Raw genomic sequence first — 22,513 nt, 5'->3', positions numbered from 1 at the left:
TTATTTTAAGTTAATAAATGTGTTCATTCTATTTTAAAGACTGTAAAGCTGTCTTGTTTTAATCATTGTAAGATTTTAGTGCTTTAAACATGCTTAGAAATTTTTACTTATATTTTAATAATTGCTTAATATTCTAATATTGAGACCTATTTAAGCAAAACAGCAGGGCAAGCAAGGGTTACAATCAGTGTTCCCTCTAAGATGAGTTAGCATGAGCTAGCTCACAGATTTTTAGCTTGCAGCTCACACATTTTTTTCTTAGCTCAGGAAGGATGACCCCAGGGCACAATAATTTATGCAGTAGCTCACAATTTTAATGCCGGTAGCTTACAGAGTAGAATTTTTGCTCATAAGACTCTGCAGCTTAGAAGGAACATTGGTTACAATGTCTATCTCCCCCCACACCATTCTCCTTGATATATCAGACCTGGAAGCTGCATTTGCAGAATAAGAAAAACCATTTGAAACAAACACAAACAACCCTCTTCCCCCTAAAATGTCTAGTTGAGCCTTCAGACTCTTGTGCCTTCTATCATATTCTGGCATCTTGGGGGCCATGTCTGTACTGGGAAAAGTAATTGAAGCAACACTCGCTTGTACCATCCAAATTAATTAACTGAAATATTGATTTGAGAGCCAGTTTGATTAAGTATGCAGACTTTTATCTGGGAGAACTGGATTTGATTCTCCACTCCTCCACATGCACCTGGTGATGTGACCTTGAGTCAGTCACAAGGTCTCACAGAGCTGTTCTTCGCAAGAGCAGTTCTCTCAGTGCTCTCTCAGCTACACCTACCTTACAGGGTGTCTGTTGTGGGGAGGGGAAGGGAAAGGAGATAGTAAGCCATGCTGAGATTCCTTCAGGTAATGAAGGGTCGGGTATAAATCCAATCTCTTCTTCTTCTTTACATTGTATTACATTTTTCCCTAGATTAGATCTTAAGCAGCTGGATGTCAAAGCAGACGTCGCTTCTCACCAGCCTCTCTTGAGTTTTTAAAGGGAAAAAATATTTCACACAAACAGGCTCATGTATTTGCAGTTCCCCTTTCTTCTTCTGACTGCAAAAAGCAGAATTTGCTTCATAGAATAAGGGTGGAAAGATTATTAACTAACTTGGTGCCATGCAAGAACTCTCTAATTGGTTGGAATACTGGTTCCCTTCACTAAGTTTTTCTGTTTAGTAAGAACAACAAGGCAGCAAGTTAACAGTATTCAACTCCTCATACTCAGGAGTTGATAACACTCAAAACTTTTTGTATATATTCAGGTCCATTCATTACAGCAGTGGCTCCATCTCAGAACTATACCTCAAAATTAGGCAAAAAGGCTACTAAAACATTAATATTTCCTGGAACCTAGACTTCTACAAAATTTTATTTCATTGCCAATTCTTATTTTGAATCTTTACTTTTCCCATCTCTAACTAGGTCTGAGCATCAATATGGGAAACTTACTTCTGTGGGCAGGTGAGTGAACTGAATTATTTTCTGCATTTGTTTCTGAGCTGTTGGGCATTGAGTGTGTGGCAGACATGGGAAGGTAGAGGAGATCCTTCTTAAATGTTACTCTGCTCAGCTATTTTTCTTTCCAAAAGATAAAATGTATAGGTATTTTTTTCAGCCGGGAGAAAGGGGTTGATGGCTGCCTGGAATTAAACAGTCCCCTACTGGATCTTAAGCCAGCTCCATATGTGGGAGTGAGGCCAGCAGCCACATCCATATTTACATGCTATATAGAAGAACACTGATGTAGGCATTGGTCTTGGAGAACAGGACGGTTTCTGTTTGTGTAGAATTTTAGAATTGATGAATTCTACATGGAAATGAGTAGTTCCTATCTTCCAGGGTCATGATTTTGATTTAAAATCATAAATTTTAAATCATTTTAGATCAAAATCAGTATTTTGATCTAAAATCATGAATTTTGTCAGGCTTCACTGAATTGGTTTACCACGATCCCATTCTGAGAAGCACAGATGATAGCTATATCTTCTTAACATCCTTTACGAACACCCTTCTGTTTTCCAGGTTTTACCCTTTTGCTGAATCTGCAACTTGGTATGAACATCTTCACTTCTGCTTGTGCTTTTGGACCAGTGCTGAAAGTCTAATCTTCCAGTGCACTCTAATCATTCCTCCTAATTTACATGGCATTAATGGGTACTGAGTAAAAAAATATTGAACCAATAAAGAGAATAACTCTGTTGTCACTCAGATATCATCCTGCTGTTTTCAACTGAGCTATTCCTAGAGAAGGAAGAGGATGAAAGAAGTGGCCAAACATATATGCCCGTCTTGTGGCATTTTAAGCCAACTGTTTCCATCTTTTCCTGTACCATCTGACAGGCAGTAGGTGAAATTGGGGCTCCAGAGAAAGATCAGGGAACTGTCTAAGACATGGTAGATCATTATAGGAAAGAATGAGGAAAATATAGTATTATGAAGCACTGAGAAGTAGGGATCCCCGGAAGCAGAGTTTATGAAGACATTACATGAATGCACTGTAATTGCTTTCTACACGGTACTCATTTTCACATGAATCCTTTTTGTTGGCAGCTATAGCTATAAATGGCCCTGATTTTTGAGGAAAGTTTCTTGTTCAGTAATAATATAAAATAAGACTTATTTATTACAGAATTTTATAGACCTTTTAATCTGGCATGCTGATTTTCAATTGAGCCAGTTGGTTGGCTTTAAGCCTTTTGTATTATGTCATATGCTGTAAACTTCTCCAAACCTTATTTACATTCTATGGCCCATTTCAGACATTGTGATTTTGGAGGGCAATTACACATACAGAGAAATCACTGCATGCAATACTCTCAGTATGCACAATCACCATTTTGTCTGAATAGGGCAACACACTTATATTCAAGATTCAATACACATGAACATACACATTCGGCAATCCAGTGTTTCATATGCAAAACTGAAGCCAGAAAATATGTGCATTGCCCTCGTTAGACAAAATGGGGACTGTTCACATTGAGAGTACAAATGGTTGTCCCACCAAAATCATAATCTTTGAAAAGAGCTGATACCTTTAGGCTTGTGTTGAGTTGCCACTACTGCCCAGGAAGGAAGCAAGGTTTGTTGTGAAACTTTGAGGTATACAGAGCAGAAGGTAGTGTATTGAAAACTGCATGAAGTGCTTTCCATTCTGTCACCTTCTGCCTTTTTTCATCAGGTTGTGCCTACAAACTTGTGTGTTATGTCACTAACTGGGCTCAGCACAGGAAAGGAGCTGCCAGGTTTACACCACATGATATAGACCCATTCTTGTGTACCCACTTGATATATGCTTTTGCTGGTATAACCAACAACCAAATTACCACTACAGAATGGAATGATAAAATGCTTTACAGAGAACTCAACGACTTAAAGGAGATGTAAGTAATCTTCAACACTGAACACATTCTCTTAATGATGTTTAGTGGTTATTGCTACTAAATATTATTTATTTACTTATTATTTTCAATTTATAGCCCGCCTTATTCCAAATGGGCTCTGGGTGGGTAACAACCATCAATAATACAAGGTTAAAATCAAATACATATAATAAAACAATATACAATCTAAAAGCAATATAACAGTTTGAAAACAAACTCCAATTTTGCAGTTGGTGATATCAGTTGCCTCTACTCCTTCCGTTGTTCCATATTGTTCTTTTGACGGCAGCACTGAACCCAAAGTGAAAGTGCCTCATTGAATCTCATCACACACATTTTTAAAGGTTATGTTTGACTTTTAAAGGGTCCTTTTAAAAGTATAAAACATGACAAAGAAATGTTGGAGAACTTGGAATGGCTGTGGCTCCTTGTTAAGTAAACACCTGAAAGCAAGTGCAAGGTTGGTGCTGTCTAATGGGTAAAGGTACTTTGGAAATATCTTATAATTTTGCCAGGAGTTGGAATGCTAATAATTAGCCAGAGTGTTAAGTAAAGCACACACCGTAGAGCAGTGCACATATCATGTTTTCATTAATGTGAATGATGCCGGTGGAGATTCTGCTCAGAATGCATGTGCCTTTCAAGCGTAGAATGTACTAAGTGCTGATATCCCATTCCTGAAAAGGCCCTGCATGTGGCCATCATGTCCCTGCTGTCTACTTGGCATGAAACTGAAGGATCAGAGATAGAGTTCAAGCATTACAACCAATGTTACTCTTTTAAAAAGAAGAGTGTATATGACAGTGATGAAGAACTACAGGCATGTTTATTTTATTGCAAACACATGTCCTTGGACAAGGATGTTCTCCTGAGTATGTGGCATTTTGCAGCAAGAGACATTTATCTGACCAAAGAGACTCCAGATGCATATGAGGAAAAAAACGGTGCTAGAAAAATCCCTAATGAAGAATCAGAATTTTTCTCCCTCAGTTTGGTGTAGTGGTTAAGTGTGTGGACTCTTATCTGGGAGAACCGGGTTTGATTCCCCACTCCTCCACTTGCACCTGCTGGCATGGCCTTGGGTCAGCCATAGCCCTGGCAGAGGTTGTCCTTGAAAGGGCAGCTGCTGTAAGAGCTCTCTTAGCCCCACCCACCTCACAGGGTGTCTGTTGTGGGGGAGGAAGGTAAAGGAGATTGTGAACCGCTCTGAGACTCTTCGGAGTGGAGGGCGGGATATAAATCCAATATCTTCTACTAGCAGGGGAAAATGCTATGACAGTCTGGCATATTTCTCTGTTTACTCTTTCCCTTGGGCTTGTTTTCTTTCCTCTGTAGCACAAACAGAATTTGAGGATGTCCCAAATGTCCTCTAGGTTCCAAAGGTTGTCTTGTATAGCTGCAGCAGAGACTTGTGACAAGAACCTTACATTTTCTAATCAGAGAGCATGTCATTAAATAGCTTTTGATATTGTTTCATGTATTCCTTGCATATTTTATTGTTTTCTAGAAATAACAAGCTGCACACACTGGTATCTGTTGGCGGAGGAGGCTTTGATACCCAGAAGTGAGATCTTTCTTCTTATTCTATGTATTGCAAAATGCCGTTTATGGTGATTATATTTAGGATACCCAGTTTCAGGCATATAGAAGAAGCTTGTGTTTCACATGGTATACATTTATTGCTAGAAAACAGCATCTATCAGACTGTTGCAAAGATTTTACAGGGTTAATTTTGCAACAAAAAAACAGATGTGATCATTTTTTAAAAAACAACAAAACAATAAATGTGTCCCCCCCCCCTCCAGGTTTTCTACTATGGCTTCTTCTCAGGCCAATCGCCAGATATTCATTCACTCAGCAATAGATTTTCTTCGCAAGTATGAATTTGATGGACTAGACATTGACTGGGAATATCCAGGTTCTCGTGATAGTCCCCAACAGGATAAACATAACTTTACCATCTTGGTACAGGTGAGAAATTGATTTTCAGCTGAGATTTTGCTAATGGGCATGGAATCGTATTAAGACTTTGAGGACTATGCATGTTTTCAGATTTGAATGATAAAAGGCCTTGGGGAAAACATGATGGATTGTGGTAGAATTGTGGTAGAAACATTGGAATAATCAGAATATCAATGTACATCTTGGATGCAGTGATTGTAAAATGTATGGAAATGATTTTATTGTATATCCAGTTTTAAAATTTTATGTTTGTTTTAATTATTGTGAGCTGCCCTGAGCCCGTTAGGGGAGGGCAGGATATAAATTTGATAAAATAAATAAATAAAATAAATAGAAGTGTTTAAAGTTAGCATACTATGCAGATCTTAATATGAACCAGGTCCTCACTGCATTTCCAGGATAGCACTTATCCCTGGAATATGTGGACTGTATTAGAAAGGAAGCACAAAGAACTTGTGTTTGGGAAGGTTTTTGAGTTCCAGCACCATTAATGTAGAAGAACTGGATTTATGTGAATAAGATAATGATAGGGTTGCCAAGTCTAACTCAGAAAATATCTGGGGACTTTGGGATGGCGCCAGGAGACTTTCCCAATCCCTAAAATAAATAAATAAAAAACAGCACTGCAGTTCCCCTGAATACAGTCTTCATTTCTTCATCTCCAGCAGCTGCACATCCCCTTGAACTCTCTCTCTCTCTCTCTCTCACACACACATACACAGAGCAGCCAAAATAAACAGTTTGCTACTTCACGCTTTTGTGGTCTCACTGAAGCAATTGGAAAGCAGGATCCAAATCTCTGCTTCCCCAGACCAAGCAACAAAAAACAAAAGCTCACAGTCAAAGCAAGTTGTATACTACTGAAGCAAGGAAAAATAAATAGTTACATGAAAATCAGCGTAAAGTATATATTCATATATGTGGCATGAGTAATAGCCCTTAGAGTTCTCACACCTATAGTAATGCATTGCAGACTCGAGATAAACAAAAGTCCAATTCAAAGTCCCAAGTTGAGCTTAATATTGTAAACATGGAGCTTCACTCCTTTCCATATGCTCACGTGGGAATACAAAGTCAGAGTCTTGTCGTCCCCACACAGAAAAAAATGGCTGTGATGGAATGTTAGCATTTATCAAACCATTTCCCAGAAAATGCCTCGTCAGGAAGATATGCTCCAGGGACATATAAACATTCATATAGAGTTTAAATACTTTCGAGTCATGCAATGAAATTGGCGTCAAGCCGACTGCTCCTCAGACCAATTGCCAGCCCCCTGCTGGTTTGAATGACCCAATGACGTATTGAACCCACTGTTTAACAGAAACCAAAGGTTCTAGTTTACTTTTTATTCTGTGCAAATGCCTTCTGAAAGGACTAAAATCAACAGCTGCTCTCCTTTCCCTTCTCACAAACACGTTGTTCTGCTGGCTCTCCCCCGCCCCCCCGTTCAGCCTGTCTCCTATAGATTTAAAGGCACACACACTCCTTCAAAAAGGCAAGCTGTTCCTACATGCTTTCTTAAGTCTTCCCAGGTGGAAAGGCACATGGAGGTTTTTGGGGTGGGGCTTGTAAAAGTAGGGGAACCCCCCCCACACACACTGGGACCTGGGGATTGGCAAGCCTAGCTACTGACTAAGGAACAAAACTGATTGGTTAGCAAGAAGAATTATGAGGCTGTATGGGAGTAAAATGATCATTATGCTAAATAAAGTTATATAAGCTTAGGACTGTGGTCCATAATGATCACATGGACATTTCCTTTATGGAATTGCTCCTGTGGACAATTTCCTGTGAAAACTTCAAAGTGAAAAAGGCCAGCTTTCTTTTGACTGTGTTCTATTGCACATGAGCAACATTCACTGCTACTGCTATTTACCTTTGAAGGAACTCGTGGCTGCTTTTGTGGAAGAAGGCAAAAGGACGGGACGCCCACGGCTTCTGCTTTCTGCAGCAGTGTCTGCCAACAAGCATACCATTGATGCTGGGTATGAAATTCCAGCCCTAGGGAAGTAAGTCATATGATTTCTGCCAAATGACCCACATGAGAGCAATGTCTTGATGTTTAAAGACTATCTCCTGATGGATCTGCTGACTTTGAGTTATGATTTGCTAACAAGCTATGTAGAAAGGTGTTCAAATGGAATGCTTGTTTTCATCCATAACTATTCCATGAAATAATCAGACTCTCCAAACAGGGGAAAGTTTAAGTTCAGTTTTCATATTATTGAACCAAACACAGTCTGCATGGCAGCCTTTAAAGGACTCCATTTAGGCACCGCTGTAGACTATTTCTGAAAATGTTTGAGAAGGCCTTTTGAAGGCTGCCAATTCCAATGAAACCAAATTCCTTCTATACCTGAAAATTGCAACTGTCCATGAGCCAAAGTGTTGTATGACAGATTTTATAACTAAGCCCCTCTTGTCCATCATTAGTGAATATGGCTGTTCCACCTTAGAGTTTGCAATATTTGAAAAAAATCCTTACTTCTGCTTTTCCTTGTTTTTGTATTCAGGAGCCTTGATTTTATCAGTGTGATGACCTATGACTTCCATGGAAAGTGGGAATCTGTAACGGGACATAACAGCCCCCTTCATAAGGGTTTAGCCTCCTATGACAAAAATCCCTTCTACAACTGTGTAAGGACAAAAAGCAACATAGGGTCAGATAATAGAAATATGTGTAAATTCTAGTTCAGACCATTTCACTGCATGTAGTGACAACTGGTTTAAGTTCAGATATATTCAGACTCAATCTCTACATTAGGAGGAATTCCATGGTTATGTTTTCTTCATTTTTAACCAAAAAAGAGCTTTGGTTGGCTGTGTCTAAATGGAAAAGATGCAAGCAAGTTTCACAGCCTTTCTCCAGCTAACAGTGAATCCTCCCAGCCTAATGTTTAGATCCAGAGATGGGATGTTATGGGGAACATATGGGGACCTTGTATTTTCCCCCACTATGAGTGAAAGAGCAGTTTGGGCTCTTTTTACAAAATGAAACAGAACTAGTGAAAAAAAGGACTAACTTCTTCCCAGCCTTCTTTCCTTCATCTTGACTTGCTCCCTATCAAAACTCCCTTAGGTTAAAAAAAAATAGTGAAAGAATAATGGAAATCTTTATAATGTGTCACAGTCATGTATTTTGATCACTGTCTGCTACAGGAATATGCCATGAAATACTGGAAGGACAATGGAGCCCCAGCTACAAAACTTATTATGGGTTTTCCAGCATATGGACGAACTTTCAGACTTTCTACTGAAAAAACTGGAGTTGGTGCTCCAGTATCTGGTGCAGGCTCTCCTGGAGCCTACACTCATGAAGCTGGTGTTTTGGCATATTTTGAGGTAAATATTTCCATGTGTTGCAAACATATATAAAAATACTGGGAACCAACTGTAGTAGAGCGAATAATGTTGGGCTGGGGAGCCTTGCGTTTAAATCCTCATAGACTAAAGCCTCCCTCAGACCCATCTTCCTCAAAAGGATATTGTGATGGCACAACAGGTAACATCTTTTGTTCTTGGAGGAAGGGTAGGATCAGAGTGGACCCAGGTACTTCTGTCACTGCTTCCAGATGCCTTATAACAGAGACACCAGATCTGCTTCTCCTTTCAGTAGCTAGAAAGCCCCTTCATAAACCTTCACACAAGCTGTGAAGGATTTTTTTGAAGATAGGCTGTTATCCCTATGTACTTTAACTTTGGAGTAGGTGTCAGTAGCTCACAAAGTAGAATTTTTGCACACAAGACTTCAAGGCTTAGAGGGAACATTGGGTGCCACTTTATCCAGTGGTTCTTACTGAAGGTTATACATCTGCAATCCTAAACACAATTTCTAGAGAATAAGTTATTGAACTGTTACTGTAAATCAGGACAATTTTCCCTTTTAAAATCTATACAATAAAACTTTGTTCTTAATAATGGGAGCCAGAACCCAGAAAACATAGTACTCTGAGCAGCTGCTGATCAATTCTTTGGAACATTAATTCTTTGTCTGTGTGCCTTCCCAATGGGCAGCCATGGGAGTTAGAGTATGTTCTATGATGGCAAATTCACTCTGAGAACTCCCTTCTGGTAGAGATTTGTTTGGTGCCTAGCCTGCACAATTTTTGGCACCACATGAATACATGCCTATTTTTCCCTTTAGATTTAGATTTTCAAATTATGCTGTCATTTTATCAGTGTTGGGTTGGTGGATTTTAGATTCTTCAATTGTTGCTTTTAGTTGCTATTTCATGTGATTTTATGGCTGCCACCATTATACTATGTTTATTTAATGGGCTTTAACCAATTTTATGTCTTCTTTGGAAGCTATTTTTGGAAGCCTTCTCATGTGAGAATATGGACTATCAATTATAACATTTTATTACATTTCAGCATGAAAACTTGGAGCAAAATGCATTTAGATTTATGGTCTTCTTTCAGAGTTAATTTCCAGTCTTTGTTTTGTCAGGTCCTTAATGTTTGACAGGTTCTTTGTTTTGACAAATCCTTATTGTTTTGACAGGTGTGTACATTTTTGCAAAAAGCTACGGAGTCCTGGATTACAGAACAGAAAGTTCCCTATGCTGTCAAAAATAAAGAATGGGTTGGATATGATAACAAAAGGAGTTTTCAGCTCAAAGTATGCCCTTGATAATTTCCCTTCTTATACCCTATGACTGTATTGATCTCCCTTACACTTGGAGCAGGCAAACTTCCAACCAGAAAGTCATATGTTAGTAGCCTAAACTGAGTGAATGGTGGATTTGACTCAGCTGAGGGCCAGAGCTTTTGAGTCCTCATTGGCTTCCAGACAGGAGTGTGAAAATGTGCTCTTGCCACAGCACTAGAAGCAAGCAGTGTGGGAGCTGAAGGAAACTGTATCTGCAAGCCCCTATTGTTGTGCCACTCACTACTCCCCCCAACCCAATTTTTCCTCCTTCCATGCCATCATCCCTGTGCAAAAGTACAGAAACAATGGTGATTTCATCAGAACCCATTGCTCACCAGCCCTCCCTTTCCCTCATTTTCTTTTTTCCTGTAGAGCAGTGCTGTAATGCTGCAGAGTGATGCAGCAGGGATTAAAGAATATTGGGGGGAGGTGGGAGATGGTGAGCTGCAGCATGCTATTTTGAAAGTGAAGCCAAAGTTCCACCTCCCCCATACTGACTATGGGGGAGCAGCCAGATGGATGCTCCACCTGCAGACACCCATTAGTTTCCCCTTTAAACCAGAGAAAATGAGGTGGTTGTTCGTTTGTTTTTTGCTTTGCAGGTTTCCTGCTATCCATGCAGGGAAAATCCCTATGTTGAAGGAGCCTTTCTAAATTGCCCTCTTCAGAAGCATAATGTGAAAGGTTGCAAGCAGTTTGTTTTGTCCCTGGGAAGAAACTGAAATAAAGTTCTACAGTTGTTTAGCCAATCACAAGGATCCTTCAAAGGAAAAGTTTTTATTTATTTCGCTAGGGAATGTTGCATTCTAGATTTAGGTTTACATTTTATTCTTAAAAGTAAATAGGATGTCTGTTATAATGGTGTTGCTTAGCAAATACAATGGTTACATTCTTGTAATTACGAACAACTCTTATTTTGTTCAATATGAAAATCAGTTGCTATAGTTCTCATACTTTCCCTCTATCTGTTGCTTGCCTACATGGCACAGACTGAAAAATTCCTAGTGTAATTCTAATCCTGTCCTAGGGTTGCCAAATCCTCTTCATCCCCCGGTTGCGGGACATTTACGCACGTGACGAAATGACGTCACCTGGAAGTGACATCATCAAAATGGCAGTACCTGTGCGAGGCCGCTCTAAGCAGTTCCGGGGAAACTCTATGGTTTCCCCGGATGCTCTAGCCATTTGGGAGGTTAAAATTCTATGGCACCTATTGTACCATAGACTTTTACCTCCCAAATGGCTACATTGTCTGGGAAAACCATAGAGTTTTCCCAGAACTGCCTAGAGAGGCCCCACACAGGCGCCACCATTTTGATGACATCACTTCCAGATGATGTTGTCGCACCAGTGACACAGGTGGAGGTTCCCCCTGCCAGCTCAATGTGGGTTGGTGGGTTGAGAACCTCCCAGGTGGGAGATTCCCTGCCAGGACTGGGGGCTTGGCAGCCTTAACCTGTCCCCCCCCCCCTTTTTACTGTGACTTCCAGACTAGGCCAAAAGAGAAACGGTGGTGTGTTTCGATCCTGGTTTAAAGCCCCAGTTTGTATGGAAGAAACAAATAGTTTGTTATTTTGGGAGATTCAGACATCACAATTAACTGTGGCACATATTAAACCAAAAAGTCTTCACTTTACATTGAAGTCTACATCTCAGGCACGAGGGAAGGGAGAGGAAGCATTTAGCTCAAGGACTTCAGAGGCTCATTCTTGTCCTAAACAAACTGAGGTTTGCTTGTAATCTTTGAATGTAGGCAAGACCTGAGAGTATTTTGCAATTTCCTGTCAATGAAAAATAAATAAATAAGAGGGATATATTATATAACTCGTATTATATGCTGAGATTTTGTACCCAGGAAGAGCTGTTCTGAACAGTTCACATTACTATATAATATATAAACACATATTTCCTTTACAGGCAGAGTTCCTGAAAAAGGAGCGCTATGGAGGAGCCATGGTTTGGACTCTTTGCTTGGATGACTTCTTTGGCATGTTTTGTGGTCAGGGAGCCAATGTCCTCGTCAATACACTCAAAAGTTCCCTGGAACAGCAAGGTACTTAGGTTCATAACATTAGACCAAGTGTATCATTAACAGTGCAGTCCTAGATCAAGATGGGTAGCTGTGTTGGTCTGTCTGTAGAATCCAGTAGAAACTTAAAGACTAACAAAATTTGTGGCAGGGTATGTTCTGTGATGGTGAGCCCTGTGGCACAGAGTGGTAAGCTGCAGTATTGCAGTCCAAGCTCTGCTCACAATCTGAATTTGATCCCAGTGGAAGCTGGGTTCAGCTAGCTGGCTCAAGGTTTACTCAGCCTTCCATCCTTCCAAGATTGGTAAAATGAGTACCTAGCTTGCTGGGGGGAAAGTGTAGATGACTGGGGAAGGCAATGGCAAACCACCCTGTAAAAAGTCTGCCATGAAAACATCATGATGCAATGTCACCCCAGAGATGGAAATGACTGGTGCTTGCACAGGGGACTATCTTTACCCTTTTATGAGCTTTCATGAGTCACTACTTATACCCAGCCACAAATTTTGTTAGTGCTGTCCTAAGCGGAGTTACACCCTTGTAAGCCCATTGAATCTAGGGGACTTAGAGGGTGTAGCTCATTTTAGGATGACACTGGTTATGCACCAATGCCTAGTGACGTTAGAATTAGACCAAGACTGATTGTATAAGAATGAATCTTCCTATCCTATAAACTCTCCGTTTAGATTCAAAGTCTGGGAAAAGTAACAAATGAATTTATATGATATGCTGTGGGACATAACAGCATAAACTGCATTTTAAAATAAAACTGCATTTTAAAATAAACTGGACTGATTTTTTAAAAAATAGGTTTGAATTTTCAAAATATCTTTAATTTTGAACTTTCCTACCTGGAAGGAAAGGTAGGATACGAATATTTTAATAAATACAACAATTAATACCTATTTATCCCTTCCTCAACTCCCCCCACATCATTCCCTTGCAAACTTTTAAAATTTATTCAATACAACACTAAACTTTAAAATAAGAAAGATAAAGACAGAAAGAAGGAAAGGGGAGGAGAAAGGAAAAGGGGACAGCACTGGCCTATCCCATCCTTTATTCATATTAAAAATCTGTATTAAAAATTATATCATGGATAGGTGTCCTTTGCTCAAAACTTTTGAGGTGACTTACCTGACAATTAAGAATGAAAAACAATTAATAAGATTTAAAACAACAATAAATCAATTAATGACCACCACCTGCACTAGCCAGCAGCATGGATCCAGCAGCAACCAAGAAAACAAAACTGGAAATGACACACAAAGAAGCAAAAGTTTCTACCTGGCAACTGAAGGTACAGTGTATAGGTGCCAGGTGAGGTACTATGGGCAGGGAGTTTCTTAAATGAAGTGCTGTTGTACAGAAGTGGTGGAGACTATCCACTTGGGGGTGGGGGAAACAAACAGATAAAGTCTTCTGCAGATGACAGGGTGGGCTCTTATGGGTCTAAGCAACCCTTCAAGTGCTATGATCTCAAACTATTTACAGCTTTAAACAGAATAAGCAGGACTCTGATATGAGCTCAAAATTGAACAGCTTTAAACAGAATAACCAGGACTCTGATATGAGAACAAAGTTGAATGTAGGCTGCCTATTGCAACTACTGCTCAATACTGACCAGATCTGTTCTCAGTGTCTTGTATTAGTTAGCAGCATCACTGCTTTTGTTGTTGTTCAGTCGCACAGTCGAGTCCGACTCTTTGCGACCCCAAGGACAAAGTCATGCCACACCCTCCTGTCTTCCACCATCCTCCGAAGTCTGCTCAAATTCGTGTTTGTTACATCCATCTTTTGCTGTCCCCTTCTTCTTTTGCCTTCTGTCTTTCCTAGCATCAGGATCTTCTCCAGTGAATGCTCCCTTCTCATTTGGTGGCCAAAGTATTTGAGCTTCAGCATCTGACCTTCCAGTGAACAGTCTGGGTTGATTTCCCTTAGGACTGGCTGATTTGATCTTCTTGCAGTCCAAGGGACTCGCAAGAGTTTTCTTTAGCACTACATCTCAAAAGCATCTATTCTTCTGTGCTCGGCCTTCCTTATGGTCCAGCTCTCACAGCCATACATTATTACTGGGAATATCATCGCTTTAACTATACGGACTTTTGTTGGCAGGGTAATGTCTCTACTTTTTATTATACTGCTCAGGTTCGCCATAGCTGTCCTCCCAAGGAGCAAATGTCTTTTAATTTCATGGCTACAGTCACCATCTGCAGTGATCTTGGATCCCAGAAATGTGAAGTCTGTCACTACTTCCATGTCTTCCCCTTCTATTTGCCAAGGTGTGATGGGGCCAGATGCCATGATCTTAGTTTTTTTGATGTTGAGTTTCCAGCCTACTTTTGTGCTCTCCTCTTTCACCCTCAACAAGAGGTTCTTTAGGTCCTCCTCATTTTCTGCCATTAGAGTAGTGTCATCTGCATATCTGAGGTTGTTGATGTTTTTCCTGGCAATCTTAATTCTGGCTTGTGCTTCTTCCGCATGATGTACTCTTTATATAAATTAAATAAGCAGGGTGACAATATACATTCTTGTTGAACTCCTTTTCCTATACTAAACCAATCAGTTGTTCCATATCCCATTCTGGCAAATGCTTCTTGACCCTTATACAGGTTTCTCAGGAGACATGTGAGGTGGTCTGGTACTCCCATCTCTTTAAGGACTTGAATCTTCTGGGCAGACTTCAAAGGCAGCTCCCCACAGATCATGTTGCAATAGTCAGAACATGGATACACGTGGCACATCATGTTTGCCAGTGCCTTAGTCCTCACAGGATATGAGGAAGTGTTGTCATGCAGTACTAAAAGCTTCATGGTTGCCTTTTCTGTATCATGTTGCATTCTTTACAAATAGAAAATCTATCACACATTTTCTCTGCTTCTCATATGAATTCCTTCTCTCACTACAGCATTCAATTAAGTCCTTCAGGTGAATTTTAGATCTGAATTCAAGACATACGAATATATATGAACATATGAAGCTGCCTTATATTGAATCAAACCACAAGTCCATCAAGGTCAGTATTGTCTACTCAGACTGACATTGGCTCTCCAGGGACTTTCACATCACCTCCTACCTGGTCCTTTCAACTGGAGATGCTGGGGATTGAACCTGGGACCTTCTTCATACAAAGCAGATGCTCTTCCACTGAGCCATTGCCTGCCTCCCCTATATACATGGGGGGACATGGTATCACTTACACTCATCAACCAAATATATGAAGAGGGATTCCTATAGCCAGTTGTTATCATCTGTACCTGTGCTCTGCATCATTAGTCCAAATGTAGAGTCTAATCCAGCTACATACTCTGGTTTCTGTTTACCTGATTGTCAAAGCTGTGAAGTGTATGTAGAGTTTGGAATGTACCTCTTTTTAAACAAGCACTCTGGTTTATTGAATCAATGTAATAAGTGGTATTTCATTTACTCCCACTATAAATAAATTCAAGCTATAACACTATGAAGATATATATTCAGTTAATTTATTTGAAAGAAAAGCTGATGAACACAACTAGATGGCTGCTCTTTACGCTTTTGTTTCTGCCTGTTGTTATAAATTAACTTTGTAAAAAACAAGGACAGGGAGCTTCAGCTAAGAAGAAAAATTGTTGGATTTATACCACGCCCTTCACTCGAAGTTTCAAAGTGGCTTTCAATCTCCTTCCCTTCCTCTCCCCACAACAGATACACTGTGAGGTAGATAGGGCTGAATCCAACATCTTCTTCTCTGAGAGAACTGCTCTTGAGAGAACAGCTCTGAGAGAACTGTGGCTGGATGAAGGTCACCCAGAAGCTACAAGTGGTGGAGTGGGGAGTCAAACCCAATTCTCCAGATTAGAGTCTGCCACTCTTAACCGCTACACCAAACTAGTGCTCTAACTGTACCTTTCAGCTAAATGTTGTGACCAATGGCACTGTGGACTGGGTAGGGAGAGGGTGGCTAAACAAGACAACTGTCTAGTGCATTCACCAATGCACCAGATGCTCCTGGAGCTTCCAGCAGCTCAGAATTATGATGATACTTCAGGTGATGCAGCATGCCACAAAGTGGGAAGTATCTCACCATCTTCCTTCTCTTCTTCATAAGGTAATCTGAGAACTGGGGATTTTATTTCAGGCAGAGGTGCTCCTGCACAGTAGAAAGCCAGTTAGTTAGCATGTCATACTAGATCTGGGAGACTTGGATTAAATTCTCCAGTTAGATATAAGGAGAACATAACAAGTGCTCTGCTGGACCAGACCAGGAGTCCTTCATCTGGTATCACACAGTAGCCAACAAGTTACTATGGAGAGTCAATAAAGCATAAAGGCCAAGGTCTTCCCATGATGTTGCCTCCTGGCACTGGTTAAGGTTGTCAAGTCCAATTCAAGAAATATCTGGGGACTTTGGGGGTGGAGCCAGGAGACATCGAGGCGGAGCCAGGAACAAGCGTGTGACAAGCATAATTGAACTCCAAGGGAGTTCTGGCCATCACATTTAAAGGAACCACACACCTTTTTAAATGTCTTCCTTCCATAGGAAATAATGAAGGATAGGGGTACCTTCTTTTGGGGCTCATAGAATGGGACCCCCTGGTCCAATCATTTTGAAACTTGGGAGATACTTTGGGGAGAGTCACTAGATATTATACTGAAAATTTGGTGCCTCTACCTCAAAAAACAGCTCCCCCAGAGCCCCCAAAACCTCCAGATCAATTCCCCATTATACCCTATGAGAATCAATCTCCACATAGAGAATAATGCTCAGCAGATGTGTCCCGCCCCCCATTTCCGACTCTGAAGGGGATGGGCCTTTCTACTCATGAGTTGCTGCCAACTTCTTCAAAGTAACACAGACACATCATCCCAAGAGGAAGCCTTTCAATCAGCGACTGGGCCTCCAGAGGTAGAAACGCACATGGTCCAGACTCCCCGAGGAGACGCCACCCGGCAGCCGGAGAGGATGCAAGGACTACAAGTCCCAGCATGCACCTCGCGAAGGGAGGCCGGACTGGAGCGAATAGCAGGCCAGCGGTGGGCGGGTCTTTGTGACTCGGAGGAAGGGAGAAGCCTGAAGCCAGGCAGGGAAAGAGACACTGCGCCGTTCCACCCCCCCACCCCCGCTATCAGATTTTTAGAGAGCAGGGGATTAGGCTGCTAATCCAGGGGTCCCCCGGCAGGGCGGGGGGGGGGGGTTGGGAAGCCTAGCACTGGTATCCAGTGGTTTAAGGCCTCAAAATGTGGAGGTTCCCTTTAGTCACGTGGCTAGTAGTAGCCACTGATTGCTGTTTGACCTTGGGTCAATAATACTCTCTCAGCCTAACTTACCTAAAAGGTTTGTTATGAGGATCAAATGGAGTGATCCCTGTTTTCTGAGCTCCTTGGAGAAATGGAAGGATAAAATGCACTACATATACAGTTGCCTTCTTGTAGGACTGATGGGGTAGAGACGCTGCCTTTGGCTATGAGAGGTCTACTGAAATAGTGGGATCAGAGACCCAGTGGGTTCCATTTTACCTTCCTGCTCACAATACAGGATGTCGTCCTCAGCAAAGTAGAAATTCTTCAAACCCATTTTTAATCTCCCATCCAGTCATTGTCCAGCCCCAAATCCCCCTTCGTATATGAGTGCTACAGAAAGAAACTCAGACCAACAGCCTGGGAAGCGGGCATAGTGGTGCCACTAAAGGTGCTACTGGGACTGTGAATACCATTATATTAAGTGGAATTCTGAAATCAGGACAACAACCTGTTCCCTTCTCACACATCACAATATAACATTTAGTTCTCTGCTGCATTATTTAAAACCAGCATTTGTTTTCATTCTTTAGGTTAATCTGCTTTCTATCTCTGGAGTTTTCAGTTATTGTACTTTGGCTGGAAGTATATGTACCCTATGCAGGTATGTGGTTTCTATGCTGACAACCTAACTTTTATAAATCCATGATGTTTCAGCAGAAGAAGTAGCCCTCAGCTGGGCTACTTCTTCTGCAGAAAAGATGGATTTGAAAGTGATTCCACCTTCAGTTTAATGATATTGCTTGGAAATTAAATTTATCCTGCTTGTAGTGCCCCATTGCTCTTGAGTACTTCATATTCTCAAATGGATTTGTTTGCCTCTTAAAATGAGCAGTATTGTGAATATATTTGATCTGTCTAGTTGGTGGCATTTATCATCACATTGGCAGTTGTCTGGTAGTCACACTTGACACCTGCTTAGAATTGGCTGGATTGTGATAGTTGGTGGTAACCGCAGTTTTCTAAGCCTTCCAATTTAGCTGGGGAACTATGAAACAGTATTTCCTATTAACCTCCCAAAACAGTCATGCTGGGGAAGAGGCCTATCATTCTGTTTTAATAGCTATAGCATGTTAGTCCTCCACTTCAGCATGGGTCTCTTCTGCTTTCTGGTTTGCATTAACAACATCCACACAATGTGCACCCCGATTGAAAAGTTAAAGTTGCTCGCATAATTTGTTAAACAACCTCTAAGATCAAGGAAATAGATGTACAGATTCATTCATTCACATGATGTACCCTGGGGCCCAAAACAGGAGTTTCATGATCAGAACTCTCGAAGTATTTTTCTCTTTTAAAATAACAGGCACATTGATCCCTGATGTGCATTGAGATTGCTGGGGATCAGTGCAAGAGGGATTCCCTCCATAGCACTTTCTCAGCCTGATAGTTTCACAGATCTGCTGTTTGCTCCATTTGGTATATTTGTCCCAATGGTCATATGCAAGGTCTGCAGGGTTGTTATGGTTCAAAAGAATGCTGCAAGGGCAAAGGGTTATAATCTCCCTCCCCAACCCCACACCACAATCCAAATCTGAATCAGGATGCTGCATGCCTCATGTTCATTAATGATTTGGAGTTAGCAGTGAAGTGGCTAAGTTTGTGGATGACACTAAATTGTTCATGATGGTGAGAACCAGAGTGGATTGAGAGGCACTCCAAAGGGATCTGTTGAGGCTGGGTGAGTGGGTGTCAACGTGGCAAATGAGGTTCAATGTAGCCAAGTGCAAAGTAATGCACATTGAGGCCAAAAATACTAACTATAAATACAAGTTGATGGGGTGTGGAGGAGACTGACCAAGATCTTAGGGTTGGTCATGGTAGATAACTAACTGAAAATGTCAAGACAGTGTGAGACTGCAATAAAAAAGGACAACGCTCTGCTGAGAATTATTAGGAAGGGAACTGAAAACAAATCAGCCAGTATCATAATGCCCCTGTATAAATCAATGGTGCAGCCTCATTTGGAGTACTGTGTACAATTCTGGTCACTGCATCTCAAAAAAGATATAGCATTGGAAAAAGTGCAGAGAAGGGCAAACAGAATGATTAAGGGGTTGGAACACTTTCCCTATGAAGAAAAGTTAAAATGCTTGGGGCTCTTTAGCCTGGAGAAATGTCGATTGCAGAGTGACGTGATGGAGGTTTACAAGATTATGCATGGGATAGAGAAGGTAGAGAAATAAGTACTTTTCTCCCTTTCTCACAATACAAGAACTCGTGAGCACTCAATGAAATTGATGAGCATTAGAATGGATAAAAGGAAGTACTTCTTCACCCAAAGGGTGATTAACATGTGAAATTCACTGCCACAGGAGGTGGTGGTGGCTACAAGCAGACAGCTTCAAGAGGGGATTGGATAAACATATGGAGCAGAGGTCCATCAGTGGCTATTAGCCACAGCATATTGTTGGAACTCCAGTTCATTGTGTTGCATTTATGGTATTTATGACCTGACCCAACAAACTGATATTTATGTCAGATCCAGCCCTCATAACAAATGAATGATACCTCTGGGTTAGAGTCTGAGAGGATTCAAGGGACCAAGGTCCAAGTCTCCATTCAGCCATTGGGCTAGGGTTCCCAGGTTCCTGTGACTCACTGGTGGGGGGTGAGAGGGAGCATTCCAGGAGTGAGGCAACGTTCTGCCCCCAAACAGCAACATACTCAAGCAGCATCCCCAACATGATGACATCACCACAGTGTTACCAGAAATGCCTTAAGTCTCTATTTTTAATGGGGAAATTAGCTAAGGGACTTGGTAGAGCGAATTAGGAGTGAGGGATCTTTACTTCAATGATATGGAGTTTGGGTTTTCAGCAAGAATACTCCAAGCAAATATATTTTATAATGTTTTACTCAAAATATGTCATAAAATGGATTCACACACATACAAATGAACAATACAGACAATCAAGAAGCTAGGAATGATAGAGGTTATCGCTAGAGACTTTAGCGATTGTTGAGGAGGGTAATAGTCACCCGATCCAGAAGAGGAGAAGACCTTTTCAGCAGAAAAGTTGGAGAGAGAGGGACAAGCATGACCAGCATAGGAAGCCCTATAGACCCAATTACAGGAGTAACGGGGGTACAGACTGCAAATGGCGCCCTACAGAATGCACACTGAAATGGATTTCTAGCCCATCTTATATAGAGTCTTAAGGGGTGGGGGACCTTCTAGTTATTAAGGAGTCCTTAATGGACCTTTTGAATAGGTTTTCAGTTAGAAAAATAGATTATGATCTCAAGGTATTCACTAGAATGATGGGCTAGGGTGAGGCTGGATGGTTTGGTACCGGCTTGGGTTGACACTCAGGAAGAAACCTCCTACGATAGACAAAGACTTTGAGAGACAGGGTGGATCCAATCAGGGAGAAAAATAGAAGTGGCTGGGTGGGGAGGATGTGTAGAAGGGATACGCTATTAATCAGTATTGGAAGATTAAGGTGTGAGCAATACTTACCAGCTGTCCCCATTGTTATTATGCATCCTGTTTGGGTGGAGGTGGAGGAACTAGGAGGGGTTGCACTGAGAGGAAGCCTTCAGGGGATGACCAGAACAAACTCTCTGCTGGGTCCACTCCATTTTAGATGGAGTGTTTTCTTGGCCTGTTTCTGGTCAAACTCCATTTTGTTTTTCAGAAATAGGAGTCCCACTCTCTCTCTCTAGGTATTGGGATGCTCAGTGTTAACAGGCAGCGCCTCTCAGTATCAACAGCATAATTGATGGAACTCTCTGTCTGGAGCAGTGATGCTCTGTAATCTTGGGCAACAGTGGGAGGGCTTCTAGTGTCCTGGCCCCACTGATGGACCTCCTGATAGCACCTGGAATTTTTGCCACTGTGTAATACAGAGTGTTGGACTGGATGGGCCATTGGCCTGATCTGACATGGCTTCTCTTATGTTCTTATGCCTCCTTGCTTGGGAAGAAAAATGCTTGAGAGCTCTCATCACTTAACTCTTAGCATTACATGTGCTATGACTAATCACAGGGCTGAAATGACACATATTACAAGTGACTGCCATGGGACTTGCAGCCGTATGGAAGCTGCTAGTTCAGGGATGGCCAAACTTACTTAATGCAAGACCCATATAGATGTAAGATGTTTGAGAGCCGCAAGACAGGAACAAGTATTATACATACATCTTTATTAAAACTTTTAATACTTTCCTTGCACAGAAAGATAAAATACATATGCATGCACTTTACAACATGACCATGCTAGAAGGCGACCTTTTTAAAAACCAGAAGCTGGGAACAAGAGTCCCCATAAAACCAGCACAGGGAAAAGTTAGGGAATTATTTTTGGCATCAGTGGGAGAAGGAAATACACAAGTACCATATAATTGTACCATATGATTGTGTGGATCACAACAAACTATGGCAAGTCCTTAAAGAGATGGGAGCACCAGACCACCTCACATGTCTCCTGAGAAACCTGTATAAGGGTCAAGAAGCAACTGTCAGAACGTGATATGGAACAACTGATTGGTTTAGAATAGGAAAAGGAGCTCAACAAGGATGTATATTGTCACCCTGCTTATTTAATTTATATGCAGAGTTCATCATGCGGAATGCAGGCCTGGAAGAAGCACAAGCCGGAATTAAGATTGCCGGGAAAAACATCAACAACCTCAGGTATGCAGATGACACTACTCTAATGGCAGAAAGTGAGGAGGACCTAAAGAACCTCTTGTTGAGGGTGAAAGAGGAGAGCACAAAAGTAGGCTTGAAACTCAACATAAAAAAAACTAAGATCATGGCATCTAGCCCCATCACACCTTGGCAAATAGAAGGGGAAGACATGGAAGTAGTGACAGACTTCACATTTCTGGGATCCAAGATCACTGCAGATGGTGACTGTAGCCATGAAATTAAAAGACATTTGCTCCTTGGGAGGACAGCTATGGCGAACCTGGGCAGTATAATAAAAAGTAGAGACATTACCCTGCCAACAAAAGTCTGTATAGTTAAAGCGATGGTATTCCCAGTAGTAATGTATGGCTGTGAGAGCTGGACCAGCACAGGCCGAGCGCAGAAAAATAGATGCTTTTGAGCTGTGGTGCTGGAGAAGAATCTTGAGTCCCTTGGACTGCAAGATCAAATCAGTCAGTCCTAAGGGAAATCAACCTAGACTGTTCACTGGAAGGTCAGATGCTGAAGCTGAAGCTCAAATACTTTGGCCACCAAATGAGAAGGGAGCAT

The 22,513-nt window shown here is 41.3% G+C and overlaps 1 protein-coding gene across 1 annotated transcript; it reads left to right on the top strand.

Annotated features, from left to right (window-relative positions):
* The first annotated feature begins 1,442 nt into the window (after positions 1-1,442).
* Positions 1,443-14,995, top strand: LOC132567316 (acidic mammalian chitinase-like). Its single transcript, XM_060232998.1, has 11 exons — positions 1,443-1,467; positions 2,029-2,058; positions 3,188-3,389; positions 4,897-4,953; positions 5,195-5,360; positions 7,236-7,360; positions 7,865-7,988; positions 8,511-8,693; positions 9,856-9,972; positions 11,920-12,055; positions 14,940-14,995. Exons 1-11 carry the CDS (start codon positions 1,443-1,445, stop codon positions 14,948-14,950), a joined length of 1,176 nt encoding a protein of 391 aa, XP_060088981.1. The 3' UTR covers positions 14,951-14,995.
* The last annotated feature ends 7,518 nt before the right edge of the window (positions 14,996-22,513 follow it).

This window comes from Heteronotia binoei, chromosome 2 (assembly GCF_032191835.1).
Source record: "Heteronotia binoei isolate CCM8104 ecotype False Entrance Well chromosome 2, APGP_CSIRO_Hbin_v1, whole genome shotgun sequence".
NCBI classification, from domain to species: Eukaryota; Metazoa; Chordata; class Lepidosauria; order Squamata; family Gekkonidae; genus Heteronotia; species Heteronotia binoei.
Note: the sequence above shows the minus strand (reverse complement) of the source record. Positions and strands in the feature narration are given on the sequence as shown.